General features: G+C 37.7%; 1 protein-coding gene and 1 non-coding gene across 2 annotated transcripts; one reads left to right on the forward strand and one right to left on the reverse strand.

Annotated features, from left to right (window-relative positions):
• Window positions 1–10,616: 10,616 nt before the first annotated feature.
• LOC126019923 (U6 spliceosomal RNA) lies at window positions 10,617–10,720 on the reverse strand. The gene has a single exon (XR_007499529.1). It is a non-coding gene; the product is annotated as a U6 spliceosomal RNA (small nuclear RNA).
• Window positions 10,721–16,676: 5,956 nt separating this feature from the next.
• LOC126018238 (olfactory receptor 52K1) lies at window positions 16,677–17,621 on the forward strand. Its single transcript, XM_049780382.1, has one exon. The coding sequence runs from the start codon at window positions 16,677–16,679 to the stop codon at window positions 17,619–17,621; it is 945 nt and encodes a 314-aa protein (XP_049636339.1).
• The last annotated feature ends 2,919 nt before the right edge of the window (window positions 17,622–20,540 follow it).

The following is a 20,540-nucleotide window of genomic DNA, read 5'->3' on the forward strand; positions in this document are numbered from 1 at the left end:
TTTCTTCTGCCTTGGAGTTGCTCATGCATATCTGTAAGCTACCTATAAAAATTTAGGATTCATTAGTTCAGTACCAAGGCAGCCCATTCCAAACCACACAGCTACTAATTCTTGGCTCTGTGACCCCAGTTAAGTCACTTTACCTTTCAACCAGCTTCTTCATCTGTAATCAGGAGGAGGCAATAGCAATTAGCACTACATGGTACAGAAGAGTAGTAAAAAAGATGATGCAAAACTATGATAAGATTCTTAGTGGCAGTCTGCTTAGAGTGTGCCTGTTTCAGGGATGAGCACACAGAAAGACAAACAGACTTATCAGGCCTAAGACAAGGAGTGGTAGTAAATTCTAAGTCCTGTAGGGGTTAGAGTACAGGGAAAAAATAACTAGTGTATTTATTATGGTATTAAAGCATCACTGACAGTAAAAATTCCCTGGTGACAAAAGTACTAAAGAGACATCTGGGATGCTAGAAAAAGAAAGAAATCAAAGCCAGGGAATTTAGGTTCCAGTGGAGAAGGAAAGAATAGGATAGTAGAGAAAATGTGACCTGAGGGTTCAGTGTGGGTAGAAAGGAGCTAGGCGGATAGGTTTATTTGTGCTCAGGGACCTCAAGATTTGGGAAAATAATCTATTTTAGAATATTTTGCTTTCTTTCTTCTGTTTATCTCACTTATATGCTTTTCAGAGTTTATGTTAGGAAACCTGCTTAACATCTCTGAAAATTAATTCTTCATCAATTCAATGGTGAAGCAACAAATATTAATTAATTAAAATATTAATTATTATTAATTAATAATTATTAAAACTAATATTAATTTGTGTCATTTGTATTTTTAGGAGATGAGTAAAATGGTAAAGTTTTGGTTTTATTGTTTTATTTAATTAAATGATAATTGATGGAATATGCATATATGAAACGAGCTGTGCTTCATTTAGGGCAGAATGTTGAAGGATCATGTCCCTGTTTTTAGGAAATCAAATCTGATTGAGAGGATGGATAAACATACAAGTTCATTAAGAGTCTGGAGAGATTTACAGGGCTGCTTTTGGTTCATTCTTTGGCTCCACATGGTCTCTTAACACTACAGGTAGTAGCTGTGGTGGTATCCGAGGTCTCTAATACTGTATACTTAAAACAGCACTACTTCCTTGGACCCTTGCATTGACTGCCTATCTAGTTGGTTAATATCTTTAGGAGTGGCCTCCAGTCAGAGAGATGGTATAGCAGGTAGGGTGCTTACCCTGAGTGGAGCTGCATAGGTTTGATCTCCAGCATCTCATATGTTTCTCCAAGCACTACCATGAGTAATTCCTGAGAAAAGAGCTACGAGTAAGCACTATCACCAGTGTGGCCCCCAACCCCCCCCAAATTCCTGTTTTGCAAAAGAAGTGGCTTCTAAGCACTGCTTGATAGGCTATCCCCATTAAAAAGAAAAATTTCATCAAAATTTTATGATATATATGTAGACAAAATAATATAGAGGTTCATTAACCAGAGCAGGAATTAGCTCTGTAAAACTTAAGGATTTAGGAGTGTGCCTGCCACTCTGCCACCTCCCCACGTGGGTGCAGGACCCCCACACTCTGCCTAGGTCCCATGCCTGAACCCAGGGACCCCCGACCTGGCTGCAGGCAGTGTGCATGCCACTCGGCCACCTCCCCACATGGGCGCTCCACCCAAGTCCCGTGCCTGAACCTAGGGACCCCTGACTTGGCTGCAGCAGGGTGAGTGTACCCGCCACTCGGCCACCTCCCCATGTGGGCGCCCAGAGAACCCTGCGCCTGACCCACTCTGTGCTGCTTGGAAGGGCTAGAGTTTATAGACCTGGTGATCTTTGGGGTATCCTAGAGCAGCCTGCCCTCTGAGCCCTGGAGTGGACCTGGGACCCCCAGGGGTGAAGAGAGAACGCTAGGTGGGTTTGGCTGTGACAATTTCCTCAGCTGAGGCTCCGAGTGGTGAAGCTCCACTAACTCACAGGGAAAGGAGGGAGGACAGGAAGCTAGGCTCAACAGCGCCCTCCAACATTGTGGCCAGGAGCAGAACTGCACTAGCTGCCAACAAAAGGAAAAAACAGACCAGACCCTATTAGAGAACATAGGAGGAGCCAAATCTTGGTTAGCCCACCCAACAGACCCCTCTAGAATCACGCTCTGGGAGGGGACCCATCCCCATGCTACAAGGGGGCAAAAGCAGGCTGAACTCGGAAGGCACTGAACTCCAAGCCACACCAATAAATGCAAAGAAATATGGGTAAATTAAGGAGAACCCTAACATCTGGAGATATGGAGAGAAACCCTAGCAAGTTTCCAAGTCCACCAAAACGCACAGATCTATTGGAAGGAGACTTAAAAGCAGCCATGAACAACGAAATGGAAGCCTTGATTAAGAAAATGAAGGAAACGCTAGCCACCGAATATAAGAAATCCATGAGGAACAAATCAGCCAAATTAAAGAAGAACTGTCAAAGAATATGAGAGATTCCATACAAAGGGAAATAAAGGAGTTAAAAAACGACATAACAAGCCATTTGAGCAGAATCCCACAGTTGGAAAAGCACATTGAAGAACTTGAAGAAAAACTGCAAACAAAAAAAGACCAAGAAACAGCAAGGAAATAAAAGGCAAAGCACTGGAAGGAAAGTCCAGTATCTAATGAACAAGGACAAAAGAAATAACCTAAGAATTGTGGGTATACCAGAAGGAGAGGAAATAGGAAAAGAAAAAGAACAAGTAGTCAGGGAAATATTAACAGAAAACTTTCCCACCCTATGGAAAAAAGATTCAGTACAAATCCAGGAAGTGAAGAGAGTCCCTAATAAAATAGACCCTAACAAACCAACACCAAGACATATAGTAATCCAAATGACAAACAAACAAAAAAAAAACCCAAAAAACCCCAAAATAAAACAAAAGAGAAAGATGATCTCCTTAAGGCAATTAGGGAGAAAAAATCCCTCAAGTACAAAGGAAGGAACATAAGAATCAAACCAGATCTGCCATTTGAAATAATTCAAGCAAGAAGACAGTGGAATGACATATTTAAATGCCTAAATGAAAGAAACTTCCAACCTAGGGTCCAATATTCAATAAAACTCTCATTCATATGGGAGGGCAGAATAAAAACATTCTCAAACAAAAACGAGCTTGCATTATTTGCTCAAACAACCACTCCTAAACGACCTACTCAGAGACGAATTACACAATCCAAACTCCCTATTGTAACAACAACCACCCTATACAACAACTGCACAACAGTCCTCTCTGTCAATAATGTCCCTAAATGTTAATGAACTTAACTCCATTAAGAGACACATAGTAGAGAACTGGATTAGAAGTCTTGGAACCAACCTCGATGTCCAACAACAGATGAATGGATCATTAAGATGTGGTATCTATACACAATGGCAGTCAGAAATGATACAATCATGGACTCTGCAGCAATGTGGATGGACCTAGAACATATTACGTTAAATGAAGTAAAGTCAGAAGATGAAAGATAAACACATAATGATAGCATTATTCTGACGCACCTAGAACATACACCTTATATACAACTAATACGCAACAATCAAATAACAGGGTTTAACAGAGTAGAAACTCCAAACACTGTAACAGTCAACATACACCGGGGAGCAGTGTCCAAAACACATGAAAGAAGAACAACACAAACTCTTGACTACACATTATACCACAAAGAAACAAGCAACAGCAGAAACAGCAGCATAGAGAGAACAGGCATATAATCAGCCTTCTACTACAAAGGTCCATAATAATCCCTTAGGGATCTTATACAGAATTACAGGTAAAGAATATCATGGGAAATCACTGACTCCAATGGAAACATCTCATAACAGTATTAATGCCTTAATCTTACTATATTTAAAATAACCTCTCAGCTTTTCTGTCCACAGGCATTCTTGGATTCAAAGGGTGGACAAACTAAGATGGCATCTCGGGGCCCAGTCACACGAGACAACATACCCAGCTTGCACTACGAGAATGTCCCAAGAGAACTCTTTAACATACACTTTATCTCTAGGTTATACCTTCTTTTAGGATTTGAAGCACAGGACCAGCCAGAACACCAAAGCAGCAACTGTAACATACAGACCTTATTCTACAGGCCCTACTCATCGAACATTTTCAAGCAAACTAGCATTTCCTTGCCCTTTTCTCCTTTCTTCTCACTACTTTATTATTTTTTCTTTTTCTTTTTCTTCTTTCTCTCTTCTTCTTTTCTTTTTAATGTATTTTCTCTTCTCTTCTTTCCTGCCCCTTACATATACTTTCCCTTTTCCCCCCTTTGGAAATCCGACTATCCCTTCACCCCTCAATCCCATCAGATTTTTCCACTTTATTAAAACTCTTCACCCTCAGTTCTTAATCAATTTGGCATCAAGACTGACCTCCTACCCCAACAAACCAGTAGCCAGCACCCAAACAAAGGGGGCACCAATTTAAACCCACACATTGTCCCTGGCAAGAAAAGGCAACCAACTCCCCTGCTGATTTATGCTGCGTGGCCCTCCTTACCAACTCTTCCTAACGTGGACTGTTACTTGAAACTAGACTTAGCTCTAAAAGTAAGAACTCTTCCCAAAACCTCCTTGCTGCAAAGCTTTTGCCAATCTCAAGAAGGTCAGGGTGTGTGATGAAAAGGCGCCTGGGAACCCACACACCACAAGAAAAATCTCAAAAGACAATGGGGAAACCTATAGTTCCATCATAAGTATAAGACCTGTATTGCACTACCTCTTTACTTGCTATCCCTCAAATGTAAGATAGTCTCTTGCACCATTTTGTTCCTTTAATTACTTTGTTATTTTATTTTTTTAAATCTTAGTTATCTATATATATCTTATATATATCATATATATAAGCACATCTATTTTATTTCTATTTTAATCTTTTTTGAGTGTGTGACCTGTTTCCGTTTTTTTTCTTTTTTTCACCCCCAAATGCACCCGCAATATAATGTAGCACCATTTCCCCCCTGCAAAGACACTAAAAAAAAGGGAAATCTTACATATAAAAACGAGCTCTTATCTACTAGGGATAAGAATTCATACTTGCTTACAATACAGGGACATCTCCCACCTTGAAAATATGTCACGTGGACCCAATTTAGACCCCAGGTGATTAGACACCATCCATCCAGCCTTGAACTTTGGATCCCAGACAAAGAAACAACACAGTTCTTCACGACAGCTACAGGAAACAAATCCCATCCGGGACATCCTCAATACTGCTCAGACACCAACAAGTGCCAGCTCTAATACGATATCCTGACAATGAGAAAAATGGGAACAACTTGACCTAAGAGCAGGTTATCCTACCCCTCCAGCTGATGATAAGACAAAATCGGAAGACTTGTCACCCTTTGGTCAGTCCAAAAGCCAAGAGCGCGATTCACAGATGACTGGCTGATAGAACCATGACCGGACTGTATGTATCCTGTGACCAATAAAAAAGCCCTAGTCTAGGGTTTGAACTAAGACCTGCACAACAACCATGATCTCCAGTTCCAAAGGTCCGTCTGAGACAATTGCAATGGAATGGGTCTTCTGGAAACACAACAAAAGATGCTATCATAGGCTCCATACTAAGATCAGCACAAAGACCAAGACAACCAAACACAGAAGACGGATTAAAATGACACTGAGGGAACAGAACTTCTAGAACCGGATTAAAATGACACTGAGGGAACAGAACTTCTAGAACCACAAAGAAAAGCTTCATCATAAGTTCCACCCCTTGACCTGTGCAGATACCGAGATCTCTAGATACAGAGATCTGATTTTATCACCCAGGACGAAGCAGAAGTCTTCCAAACACCACGAAAGCACCAAGGGGAGAGTAAATGAACCTGAACAGAGTCTATAGTTAATCCCATGACAATATACTCCAACGGTGGAGTAACACTGTATCCCTTAGGCCAAGGAAATTCCTTTTCGAATGACCACAATATTTACTGTGCCTGTGCAGGAGGGAAAAGAAAAAAAAAAAAGCACAAAACAATTTTTTTTTTTTTTTTTTTTTTTTGGTTTTTGGGTCACTCCCTGTGAGGCTCAGGGGTTACTCCTGGCTATGCGCTCAGAAGTTGCTCCTGGCTTCTTGGGGGACCATACTATCTAGGTTTTGTTGACTTCTTCATTTTGGTATGGTTACTCAAGTTGTTGTCTCCATTTATATTTATTTATTTATTTTCTTCTTTTCTTTTTCTTTAGGTGCTATGCCATGTTTTTTTTTTTTTTATATCAAGACCATGGCTTTTATGTGGTGCCTATCTTTATTGTTGGAGTGCTCACTGGATATTTTATTTGACACTTCTTTTTGTACTGTTGAGGTGTTTCACCTTCTTTTTCCCCTTAGTCTCTCAAACTGATGATGAGAGCCTCTAGAAGGACTCCACACATTTTCGACATATTTGATTTTTACCCCAGTTTATCACTTTTCTCTTCTTCAAACAAAACAACATAACTGGAACTATCTAGTACCGCCTTCCAGTTAGAGTAGGAAACAAGGGAGGTACCAATACCAAAACAGTTGTAGAACCACTAAGTAGTAAGCTAGGCTCAGAGGGAACCACATATTCTAGCAGTCCCGGGGGTGAGGGAGGAGAATATGGGAGGTAGGATGGGAACGGAGGTGTAGGGAAGATAATTCGGTGATGGGAATCCCCCTGATATTATGTTAATATGTACTTAAAATATTATTGTCAACAATATGTAAGCCACTATGATCAAAATAAAAATTATATTAAAAAAGTAGGAAGATATATTTTGGTAATCTTTGCATATCAGAACCAGAAATTAAATTATAATTATTATTTAAAAAAAAACTTAAGGATTTAGAAGTCTAAGGTGAATTCAGGGGCCCCAAAGTGAGTGATACACTATGTGAGAAACATGGAAGGCAAAGATTAAAGAATTTGTTCTTGGAACCATTGAGTAATATGTTCCATTCTTCTTTAATTCTCTGAGCAACAATATCTTTTCTCTACTCTTCCAGATACAATTTATTGTATACTATTTGAGTGATAACACCTAACTAGACATTTTTAATATTTATCTTAATTAAGTAGTAGTTCTTATTAAGTTATATTCTCCAACTGTAAAATTAGGGAAAGTTATCAAAAGATAGCAGATCTTAGATATATATATAATATACATATATATACATATATATATTGCCTAATGACTGATGAATAAATAAGAAAATTGTGATTAGTATTCAATTTTAAATGTGTATATGTAAATTGGAATCTTGTCTTTGGCTACAACATAGATGATTGTTAAGCAAAATAAATTAAGGAAAACGTAAGTTAGATAATCTCATGTAGTAAATAAAGAAAGAAAGGAGGGGCTCAAGTGATAGCACAGCAGGTAGGGTTTTTGCCTTGTATGTGGTTTACCCAAGTTCAATTCCTGGAATTCCATATGGTTCCCCAAGCCTGCCAGGAGTAATTTCTGAATGCAGAGCACCACCACATGTGGCCCAAATTAAAAAAAAAAAAAGAAGGAAATGGACAATTTAATAAAAACAAACTCATATCTGACAACAAAACTTCCAGTTACCAAGCAAGAATAATTGGGGTTAGAGCTGGATGGGCAGGGCTAGAAAAGACCTAGAGATAAAGGTAGGAGTTTTTTTTTTTTTACTTTGGTGGTACAGAAACTTTGAATGTCAAAAGCATAATATGATTGTAAGACATATTACCTAAATAATAAAATAAAAAAGCATATTAAATGTAAACATATGAAATACATTGCTTGGAATATAGGAAATCCTAACACATTAGTATTATATTATTAAATCATTATATATGTTTATATATATGTGTTTTTTGGGGCCACACCTGACAGTATACAGGGAATACTCCTGGATCTGTGATCAGGATCACTCCTGGAAGTGCTCAGGGGGACTAAGTAGTTTTTTCTAATTTGAACCCAGGTTGGCAGCATGAAAGGCAAATCCCTTACCCACTGTACTATTACTCCAGCTCCTACATCATTAAATTTTAGAAATTTTTATACAGAATAATTTTGCGAAGGAACTTAATGGTGAGAAGCCAAGACTCTGCTAGTGTGTAAGAGGTTATGATGGTGTTATTTAGAAGCACATGTATTTAAATAGAAAGCTATTGGATTAGCAAATAAAATTCTAATCAATTAGAAAAGGTAGATATAAAGCCTCATTTTGACAACCAGTTACTAGTCACTCAATGTGTGTTTAATATTTTCTTGCAGATACAAAGAATAAAAATATTTCTGCTTTAAAAAATTTAAGTATGTGCCCGGAGAGATAGCACAGTGGCGTTTGCCTTGCAAGCAGCCGATCCAGGACCAAAGGTGGTTGGTTCGAATCCCGGTGTCCCATATGGTCCCCCGTGCCTGCCAGGAGCTATTTCTGAGCAGACAGCCAGGAATAACCCCTGAGCACCGCCGGGTGTGGCCCCCCCCAAAAATTTAAGTATAGATGATGGAGGAAAGAATTAGTGGGTGATGACTTGATCTAGATAATGGGAAGGTAGGAATAGCAATGCTCAATATAATATTATGTAACATGTTATATGTAATATTATAATATAATATATAATATTATAATAATCAAATGATGTTTATACCAAGAAGATAATGCTCATCAACATACAAATACCAAATAAGTGAGCACTGAAATTTATACAACAGCTCCTATTAGACCAGAAGGAAAATACCAACAACACAACTACTGACTTGGGGTAAAAATGGCTCTTCTGAATAAAAGAAGACCCCGCAGCTAGTCTGTCTTTCTGCTTTCATTTCTTGGGATTGTCAGGTATGGGTAGATTCAACACCATCCTTTCACAATTAGATAAACTAGATAGAGAATTAGAAGGGAACAGATACACTAAAGGAAAAGTTGTACATAATAAACATTTACAGGGCTCTCCACTTATCAAAAGCTGTATACTACTTTTCAGAGCACACAGATAAGTCTCTAGAATTTACCATATGCTTACTTATAAAATAAACTTAAAATCAAGAACATATAAGTCAGACCAAAAATCTTCTCAGGCAACAATACTTTGATGATGGAAATGGACTCAACTGTTATTTAGTAGTATGTTGTTCAGCTTTCACATGGTATGAGTTTCTTTCAGTTTTCTGTTTTTGATTAAAGAGGAACTTAAAAAAGAAAAAATATTTCTGGATACAAATGAAAATAAAGACTCAAATCATCAGAACAAATGGGACTCATGGGGCTGAAGTGGTGGCACAAGTGATAGGGCATTTACATTGCACGCACTAACTAGGATGAACCATGGTTTGATTCCCCCCCCCCCCCCGGTGTCCCATATAGTTCCCCAAGCCAGAAGCGATTTCTGAGCACATAGCCAGGAGTAACCCCTGAGCGTCTCCTGGTGCAGCCTAAAAAGCAATAAATAAATAAATATAAAGAAAAGAAAAGAGAACATACAGGATTCAGCAAAAAAAAAAAAAGGTTACTTAGAGGGAAGTTAATAGTACTATAAGGCATGAAAAAAGAGAATAAAAGTAAAGTGGCCATCCTCAAATCTCAAGAAATTAAATTAACCACTTCTATATAGTCTTTTATCCTAAACCTAACTTACACATGACCAATAATGGCCCTCTTAAGACCCCTCAGGCTCTCATTCAGTATGTTTTGCAGACTTCAGGCAAAAGAGGCCAGTCCTTTCCCCTTGAATGAGACAAATAAGGGCATCTAAGGCAGGATCTTTTTGATATATCTTTTTGGAAAGAAAAGAAACTAGCAGGATATAGCTGTAATAAACTGTTGGATGCAGTTTTTAGAGTTATTTCTGACTAAAGGATATAGAGGCCCCTAATATATATCACCAACGTTTCTTCTGAAGCTGTTACAGAAAGTAGATTCAGAGATAAGTCATAGGAGAAAAACATTTTCTTTGGTACTTTTATTAATCATTAATAATGATTGAGCAATAAGCATGATGTTGGCAATTGTTACTGATATCTAGGATTCTCCCAAATTTTGAGGGATAGGGATATTTTCCTATATACTAATAGAGTATAATCTAAGAAACAGGCTTCACCAGGGTCAAGCTGAATTTCTAACCTAAATATTTCATATACAATCTTAAGATATTGTTTTCTAATTTTGTTTTCTTTTTCTTCCTTCCTTTCTCCCTCCCTCCTTCCACCCTTCCTTCCTTTTTCTTTCTTATCTTTCTTTCTTTCTTCTTTTTCTTTCTTTCTTCTTTCTTTCTTTCTTTCTTTCTTTTCTTTCTTTCTTTCTTTCTTTCTTTCTTTCTTTCTTTCTTTCTTTCTTTCTTTCTTTCTTTCTTTCTTTCTTTCTTTCTTTCTTTCTTTCTTCTTTCTTTCTTCTTTCTTTCTTTCTTTCTTTCTTCTTCTTTCTCTTCTCTCTCTCTCTCTCTCTCTCTCTCTTCTCTTTCTTTCTTTCTTTCTTTCTTTCTTTCTTTCTTTCTTTCTTTCTTTCTTTCTTTCTTTCTTTCTTTCTTTCTTTCTTTCTTTCTTTCTTTCTTTCTTTCTTTCTTTCTTTCTTTCTTTCTTTCTTTCTTTCTTTCTTTCTTTCTTTCTTTCTTTCTTTCTTTCTTTTCTTTTCTTCTTTCTTTTTTAATATGGAACGCTTCAAGAATTTGCACATCATCCTTGTGCAGGGGCCATGCTAATCTCTGTATCATTCCAATTTTAGTATATGTTCTGCCGAAGTGAGCACACCCTTTTTTCCATAAATTGATATTTATAGCCTCTAGAAGGACTCCTCCAGTTTCTTTCTTATTTGATTTTTAACCCCCCATTTTTCTCTTTCTTTTTTCTTCCCCTCCAAATAGAACCACATAACTTGAACCATCTTGTTCTGCCTCACAAACTGAGGGGGAAATAATGGAGGGTATCAAGACATATGAGCATTGAGTAGAAATAAAAAAATGATCATATTTAAACATCAAATCCAAAGCCAGCGACAACAGAATTGAAACCCAATCTACAACAAGCTAGACACAGAGGTCGGGACCACTTACACTAGCAGCTTGGGGGTCAAGGGAGGAGGATTTGGGATGCATGCTGGAAACAGGGGTGGAAGGAGGACAACACTGGTGGTGGGAATGCCCCTGATTCAATGTCACTATGTTCCTAAAATATTATTGTGAAAGATTTGTAATTTACTTTGGTCAAAATAAAAATTATTTAATTTAAAAAAATTGCTCTTGGCTTGGGGATCATATGGGACTCTGGGGGATTGAACAGAGATCCATCCTAGGTCAGCTGCGTGCAAGGCAAATGCCCTACCACTGTGCCACCACTCTGGCCTCAATTGTTTTCTAATTTTCTAATCAAACAGAAAAAGTAAGTTATTACTTATCTCTTTCTAGAATGTTTCATTCTATTGCCCCAGTCAATACAAATTTACCATGGCAGATCACACTTTTGATATCTGGTCACAACAGAACATCATTCTCCCCCACTTCACTAGTACAACATTCCCATCACCAATGCCCCCCTTTCCTCCTCCCTAACCCCTGTCTATATTCGAGACAGGCATTCTACTTCTCTCACTCATTAACATTATCATGATATATTACTTATCTTTCTAAGTCACATCCAGAAAATAACTAATTGTTTATTCTAAATCTACACATTTCTCCTTAGGCTCAGCAAGGAAGGAAAGTAAATCTATTTGTTTATTTTAAGGATTTTTTTCTTTTATTGGGTACTGCAAGGAAGAAAACTTAGGGTGGAGAGAAACACAATGATAACTGAAACCACACCACACCAGCCTCAAGTGGGCCAAAAGTGAATGCTACAGAGCCAGAAGGGAATAGGTTTATAGAAATCAGTAATAGATACCTCAGATGACCAGAGACAGAGAAAGTCCCCAGTGTCGACCACAGAGGACACCAGGCCTTCATGGCATTTTAAAGGACATTCCTAAGGGACAGACCTATTGTTTCTTTTATCTTTTGGGAGAAGAGTAGCTGAGTATGACGATATAGCCAGACTTCCTCTTTCCAACTCTCCTTCCTACTCATCTCTCACTAAAAGAAGTGTGAAATTATTATATGTGTCATGCTTTGCTAATGCCTGCTGAACATGAATTAACTTTCTACTGAGGTAAGAGCACAGCAGACCTGGGAGGAACAGGGAATTAGGCACAAGTGGGCTGAAAGACAAATGCAGCTGCTGAGATCTCTCTTATTATGCTAAGATGAGCTGACTACTAAAAGGCTGTAGCAGTAACTGGGAGAAAGGATAAAGGTTAAGGAATGAGACAACAGAAACTGAGGTTGACTGAGAAAACAGAAATAGTCAGGATAGTGGCAGAAATCAAACTGAAAATAGTAACCACCACAGGGAATATTCAAAGGGTGCATGGAGACCTAATAGAAGAGTGTTTACTTAGTTTGTGGGAATAAGGCTAGGTTAGAGGAAAAATGCATGGGCTGCACAGGACAGAGTTTAAGTTTCATTTACCTATCATGCACAAGTAGATATTTTTGAACTTTACTTTCAAGGAAGAATATTCATAGGTATACTTAAAATTGAGCAAGTAAGTAAGTTCCTGTTTAGATCAGTTGGTAATATAAAGCTGCAGTAGGGGGTTTCTTAAGTAAGGCAATCATTTCTAGATACATTTAAAATGCATTTGTGATTCTCAACCATGTTGAGAGTAGTATGGAATATAAAAATAAGTAAACCAAGATCCTTGTTCTAAAAAAATCAGTCTGGTGAAAGGGCAGTCATATGCAAACATTTATAGCAACTATTTTTTCTTTATGTTAAGAGGATTATCAGTGAAGGAGATTCAGCTTCCTTCAGGGAATAATTAGTACATTCATGAGTTCTGCCAAAACATTAAAAAGATGAAAAGATCTTAGCCATGTATGGAAGTGGCAAAGAAAATTATATCAGATAAAATATTCAAGAAGTGACAAATTATTCAATGTCCTTGAATCTAAGAAGATTAGTTGAAGAAGTAGTAAGACACAAGTTCAATAATTTCAGCTGAAAAATTTTATAGGCATGTTAGTTTTAATTTTAGTTCTATTTTTTGTAGTTAATAAGACCTCATGTTATTTCTTTACTAGAAATCTCTTGTATGTGTTTTGTCACATTGCAGATTGATTGAACATGGGTTGATTGAACAACTAAAAAAGTATCTTGATTTTAACATCCCAGGTAAGAGATATTGTGAATTTGGGAACAGACCGAGGGCATACAGAGGAGAGAAACTATATGAAATGTAACTGTGGGACATAATTAAAGAAGACTTCTGTAATTATTGACTGATAAAGAACTGCAGGTACTTTATCACTTTGCAGAAGGTTGTATAAATAGAATACAATCCAAGAAGGGAGAGGTGGAGAAAAAAGATTAAAAAATAAATAGGAACTAATCACTAAGGTCCACTAGACTTTTATAATCTAGTTAAAAGATAATGGTTTAAGTAAGAATTTCCTTTCATTTGCCAACAAAGAGTAGGAGTAAAACATATTTTGTTACTTGAAAAAAATTTTTCCTTATATTTTAAATTAAATTTTATTTTTAAAATAGTTTTATTGAGGCCAATGTGAATTACAAGTCTTTCACAGTTGTGTTTAAGGTACATAGTGTCAATGAATTGGGGCAATTCCCACCACCCATGTTGACCACCCACTGCCTCTGTTTCTAGCATGTATTCATACCTCCACCCTTAGCCTCCCAGATCCTTGGTGTAAGAGGTCCCTTTTGTATATAGCTTGTAGTGGGTAAGGTCTCTTGATTCCATTGTTGTTAACTTTGGGTTGAATAGACATTTTTTATTTCCACTCAATGTTCGTGAGACTGCTACCCCCTGGTACCATCCACTTTTTTTTTTCTCAATTTATGTGCCAGAACAAGATGATTCAAGTTCTTTGGTTTTGTTGATAAGAAAAAGAAAAAGAAGAAAAAAAATTCAGAGAGGATCCCTTGTCCAGAAACTGTAATTATAAAGCAAAAGAGGAAGGAAAAAAGAAAAAAGAAAAAACAACAACTAAACTAAACAAAAATTAAAAAAAAATAAAATGAAGGGGTAGACTAGTGTGATAGTTTTTTTTTTTTTTTTTTTTTTTGCATAGACACAGTAAGTATTGGGGAAATTAGAGAAGAAATTTCCTTGGCCTAAGGAATATAAAGTTCTCCACTCTTGAAGCAACTGTCATGGGATCTACAAGTTACAGCCATGTTTATTTGACAGGATTTCTTAATTGACCACAGAAAATAGCAAAAATTTAAATGAAAAAATTATCCCTGGTTTACCGATATCATTATGGTAGAGGTAGCAGTGATGAAGAAAAGGAATGGGAAGATAATTTATAAGTATGATAGATTTATGTTGTGATAGGTGATAAGATTTCTTTTGTAGCTAGAATATTTTAAGTTAAAATCCCAATAGAGAGTAGGCTATACTAGCTGAACTCAGAAGCTGAATATTTGACTTGATAACTTCCTGATCATATATATTTTAAGAAACCAAGTAGTGCACCTAGAAAATTATGATGAGAATAAAAGGAGAATGAAAGAGGAGAGAAAGGATTAGGAGTACTTGCCTGGCCTTTTCAAGACCTGAAATTAATGCTCAGCATCACATTATGTTAATTCTTTCCCACATTTAATCTCTGGCAAATACTGCTGGTGTGGTGTAGTCCTGGTGGCTCACAAACTGCTGTGCCTGAGTAGCACAACATAACTGGGCCCAGGAATTGAACCTTAAAGTTTGCAAACTAGGTAAAGTTGGGGTTCTCCAACTGGGATAAAAGAGGAGACAAAAGGAAAACTAGAGTGGTGTGAAAAACATCAGTGACAAAATCAGTGTAAAGAATATCTAGGTTTGGGGCCCGGAGAGATAGCACAGCGGCGTTTGCCTTGCAAGCAGCCGATCCAGGACAAAGGTGGTTGGTTCGAATCCCGGTGTCCCATATGGTCCCCCGTGCCTGCCAGGAGTTATTTTTGAGCAGACAGCCAGGAGTAACCCCTGAGCACCGCCAGGTGTGACCCCAAAACAAAAACAAAAACAAACAAACAAAAAAAGAATAACTAGGTTTGGGAGAAATAGTACAATGGGTAGGGTGATTGCCATGAGCAACCTGAGTTTTATTCCTGGCAACCTGGAGTGATCCCCGAGCAGAGAGCTCAGGAAGGCAACATCCCTTAGCACCACCAGTTGTGGCCCTCATCCCTAGTAATATATGAAAAATAAAAATTAGATTGGAAAGGATGAAAAATTAAATGAGAAAAGGAAGCAGTGCTTCAGTACAGTCAAATTTTTATATAGATGTCATGTTAAGTTCAGTAGAGTTAAGGAACATTAAATAGAAGAAGACATAATGCCAAGAATTATAAACCAAGATTAGCATTATAAAAAGGGGGGAAGATATACTATTTTTTTTGGTGGGAGTAAGCAATTATAAAAAGCTCTTTTAGAACTTATAGTATAACATGACTTAAATCATTGAATTTTTCAGATAGAACATGAATTCTCACAGTTCAATTTACTCTTCTGCAATTTTAAATTATATGATTGCCAGTAATTTAATTTTTAGTTCTCAATTTGAAAGAAATGTACATAGAACACTTTTTCTCTAACAATGAGAGAGAGGCAGAGAGGAGCAAGTAGGGAGAGTGGAGAGGGGAGAGAGAGAGGAAGATAGAGGAGAGAGAAGAAAAAGTGAAGAGAGAACAGACATCTCTCTTCTGAATGTCATATATTTTTGAAAGAAAAGTGGGTAAAGCAAGAATCATGTAGAGATGTAAGCTAGGGTAGCTGGAAGTAGGACTTGTCAAGGTTTATGCATGTCAAACAAAAACCAATGGAACTTTAGTTTAACAACTTGGGGGAAAGTGAGTTATCAGAAAGTACTGTTTTATTTCCCATGTAACCAGTATAGGTAATTCGAAATAGAGGTACTTCTTTCATAATTTGACTGTTTTTCTTTTCTTTTGCATTCAACTCTTTTTAATAATATCTCTATTTAAGCATCAGGATTACGAATTTGTTTGTAGTTATGTTTCAATTACAGAAGAGAACAACCCCCTTTACAAGTGCAACCTTCCTGCCACCAAAGCCCTCCATCTTCCTCCTCCTCCATCTCCTGCCTGTATTCGAGACAGGCATTCTAGTTAGCTCACTCATTACCATTATCATGATAGTTGTTAATGTAGTTATTTCTCTAACTTCACTCACCACTCTTTGTGATAAGCTTCATATCAATGGCCGGTCCTTCCAGCCCTCATCTCTAATGTCTCTAGGTATTATTACAATAACCTCCACACTGAAGCAGTAGTGATTATTTTAGGAAAATATTTAATTAATTAACTAACATAAATCCATACCAGTATAAAGTTATACTTGGCTAAAAATCATAGAAAGCTATTCCTCCATTTAATTCTTTCTGAAGGTTTCTTAAGCTACTACTCTTATTTTATTTAATGACCAGAAAACTCAGGGCTGTTTTAAGTTATTTGGGAATAGAGATCATGTTTAATCTTTGACAATGTATATCAATATTTTCTTTTAAATTTTTCTAAGGTCTGCAAATGGAATCAAGGGCTATTTCTCCCTCATCAGATCACAACAGAGTGTGAACTGGAGCTCTGCGATTTTTTCTGGAAGGGTCCTGTGGAAATAGAGAAAAGGAAGCAAATAAACAATAGCTATGTCAGTCTCCAATACCACCTTAATGCATCCAGCAGTCTTCTTGTTGAGGGGGATCCCAGGCCTGGAACACCTTCATATCTGGATATCCATTCCTTTCTGTTTTGCCTATTGTCTGGCTCTCCTGGGAAATTGTACCCTTGTATTTATCATCATGGTGGATGCAGCCCTCCATGAGCCCATGTATCTATTCTTGGCCATGTTGTCCACGATTGATCTGGTCCTGTCCTCCTCAACACTGCCCAAAATGCTTGCCATTTTCTGGTTCAGGTATCGGGAGATCCATTTCTATGCCTGCCTCGTCCAGATGTTCTTTCTCCATTCTTTCTCTATTATGGAGTCAGCAGTGCTGCTGGCCATGGCTTTTGATCGTTATGTGGCCATCTGCAAGCCCCTACATTATACTACAATCCTGACCAGGCCCCTCATCACCAAGATTGGCATGGCCGCTGTGACGCGGGCTGTGGCACTCATGACTCCACTCCCCTTTTTGCTCAGACGTTTCAACTACTGCAGAGGCCCAGTGATTGCCCATTGCTACTGTGAGCACATGGCAGTGGTGAGGCTGGCTTGTGGAGACACTCGCTTCAACTTTATCTATGGCATTGTTGTAGCCATGTTTATAGTGGTGTTAGATCTGTTCTTTGTCGTTTTATCTTATGTTTTCATCCTTCGGGCTGTTCTGCAGCTTGCTTCACAGGAGGCCCGCTATAAGGCTTTTGGGACCTGTGTGTCTCACATAGGTGCCATATTAGCCTTTTATACACCTGTAGTTATCTCTTCAGTCCTGCACAGAGTAGCTCGTGGAGCTGCACCCCATGTTCACATTCTCTTTGCCAATTTCTATTTGCTCTTCCCACCCATGGTTAATCCAATCATCTATGGTGTCAAGACTAAGCAGATTCGTGAACGAGTTTTAGGACTATTTCTTAAAAAGGAAATGTAAAGGGAAAGTTAAGAATTGTGGCTAACGAGCAGGAAAGGTTGGAAACTGGAGTGGGTGTGACAGAAAATGGAGGGCTGCAAGATTTCTGTCCATGTTTAGCTTTTTAATTCTACTTAAAAAATTAGAAATTTCCAGTCTACAACACAATATTGTGAAAGAAATGGGGCTGAAGGGATAGCCAAGTGCAAGAGAAGTCCCTTACCTGCTGTACTAACTTGGGTTAAATAATTACATCTCAAGTGGTCATCTGGATCCACCAGGAATGATCCTTGAGCTCAAAACCAGGAATAAATTCTGAGAACCACTGAGCATTGTCCAGACCATAAATAAGGATAAAATGGCATAAATGAAGCAGATGAGAAATGAGAATTGACCTATGTTTTTCTTTAACGTCTTTGCCTGCTCACTTAGTGACTTTTTGTTGTTTTGTTATATACTAGACAATTATCTTAATATTAGTGGCAAAAAGTCTCTGAGAAAGCAGAGGAGCCACATAATAAAAATAGAATTCCTTTGTAGAAGATGGTGTTTGAGCTCCGTGGGACCTTTCCTTTGGAAGTATGTTTTGTTTTGTTCCTGGGTTACACCTGGTTTTACGAAGGACTTAATCCTGCCCCTATACTTAGGGATCACTCTTGGCAGTACTCAGGGACCAAATATAGTGACAGGGATAGACTAAAGTTGCCTGTGTTTGAGGGGACAGAGAGAAACTACAGGGAATAAGCTCTTACCTTAGATTAGAGACTACTGTTGCCAGAGTCTTGGTAAAGTCGGGAGCAATTGGATGTTGACTTGAGAAAAGAATGTTTCTACCTCTGCTTGAATTTTCTCACCCAGCTCTCTTGGGGAAATGCCTGTTCTAGAACAGCTTAGTCCTAACTTCGACATAGGCATTGTGGGTCCGTCACATTTCCTTCACAGAAAAGAGTTTAGGAGGAGGAAAATGGTGAAACAAAATAATTTTTATTGAAACTTATTTATAAAGATCTGAGGAGAGAAAAAGGGGAGAAGTGTGTTTTCAACTTCTATGTCCAAAACATATTTCATCTGCTTCTCTCTGTTTCTTTTCTTGCCTATTTCCACTCTGGAAAGTCCTGTGTTATCTCTTGAAGATAAAACATCGAATGTCTTTCAGAAGCAACTTTTATACAGTTATCCTAAACAGTTTTTCAGGGCTAGTCCAACTCTTCTTAAATTTCATTATTTCCTAAAAGTACATAGCCTGAGCCCCCAACCAATCTGTCTACACCACTGTTGTTCAGGAGCTTTGTATCTTTCTCTTTCTCTAATTTTTGGTTCTGATTCTGTTTGTGACAGAACCATCAATTCCTGTCAGACAAGGCACAGAAGGATGGAAAACTGTTAAATAGAGAAGGGTATAGCAAGAACCTACAGTCTGATATATCCCTTTATTTAGATGTCAGCAGGAATTATGGCACAAAGAATTTCCAAAGAAGTGAAGTTATCCTTTTAGTTGCTGGTGTTACAAGTGTAAGGCCAGCAGCTAAGCCAAAGTGTCTTGGTAAAGTGTGGGGAGTAAGAGAAGTAGCATCAAGAAAACAGTGCTTCCACCTCTCTGCTTGATTCATATTGGCCATCCAGGGAAATGCCTGGCTTGGGTTAGGACTGGTAAAGCCATCTATGAGAACCCACAGGGTACAGATATCTTGTCAGATCCATAATGCAATGGCCAAACTGCAGATGGAGATGTTTCCTGCCATATGATTTATTTTATTTTAAGAAAATATTTTAATTAAATCACCATGAGATATACAGTTATGAAGTTGTTTATGATGAGTTTCAGTCATACAAAATACAACATCCAGTGCACATTTCCTACCATCAATGTCCCCTTCTCCCTGCCCTCCACCCTCCCTGCCTTTATATTTTTCTTCTCTCTTTCACTTGCTCTTCCTTTTTTCCCCTTTAGAAGCTGGTTTGCAATCACTTTACCTTTCAGTACCCAGTTCTTGTCTAATGATCAGTTTCTTATATTATTGCCATAGTAGTCCCTTCTCTGCCCTAACTGTACTCTCTTGTTCTTATGGCAAGCTTTTTATTTTTTATGAACCAGTCCTCCTGGACCTCATCTCTATTATCTTTGGATATTAATACAATGCTGTCTTTTTTAAAATTTCACAGATGTGTACAATAATTCTATGATTGCTACAGGTTCTATAGGTTTCTATAGGTTCTATCTATAGGTTCTGCGATGTCATTCATGATTTCTTTAGGAAACCCTGATCCCAGACCTTAAAAGTCTGTGCTGAGGTTAGGATTAACTTTCCCTTTTTCCTGCAGTAAACAATTCCTTGCTCCAGCCTATCATCTTTCCTTTCAGAACAGAATTTCAGGAGGAGGCAAAAATTGATAAGGAAAATAGTTTTTATTGAAAAAATATACTTAGAAAAAGGGAGAAGGGATGAATATGTATTTGAGAGATCACAACCTTTCAGAGTAGAAAAGCATAAGAGAGGAAGAGAGAGGTATGAGATAAAGAGTACATAGGCTGGAAAAACAAGCACACCTTGGATGGCTTTTGGGGGAAGTCTATACACAATTTTTCCAATTTGTCTTATAATAGCAGAGAATTTACAGTCAAAAGTTAATTCAAGGTGTCACAGGGAAAGTCTTGCACTGTGAATTACCCTTTTATAATTTTTTCATGACCTTTTAGATTTTTTAGAAGAGCTATTAATACTCCCATGTTTATTTAATCAATTTTCATAAGTAAAATAATCCCTTTAAAATATGTAAGAACCTTCAAGTTGTTCTATATATGAGTGAATAAGAAATATGTAGAATAAAGAATGGGAATATGGCTTAAAGTAGTAGAACACATGCCTAATGGTATAGATTGAATTCCAATACTGCATGATTCTCTTAAAACCACGTAAACTCTTAATGCCACTGGGTTTG

This window comes from Suncus etruscus, chromosome 9, assembly GCF_024139225.1.
Source record: "Suncus etruscus isolate mSunEtr1 chromosome 9, mSunEtr1.pri.cur, whole genome shotgun sequence".
Taxonomy (NCBI): Eukaryota; Metazoa; Chordata; class Mammalia; order Eulipotyphla; family Soricidae; genus Suncus; species Suncus etruscus.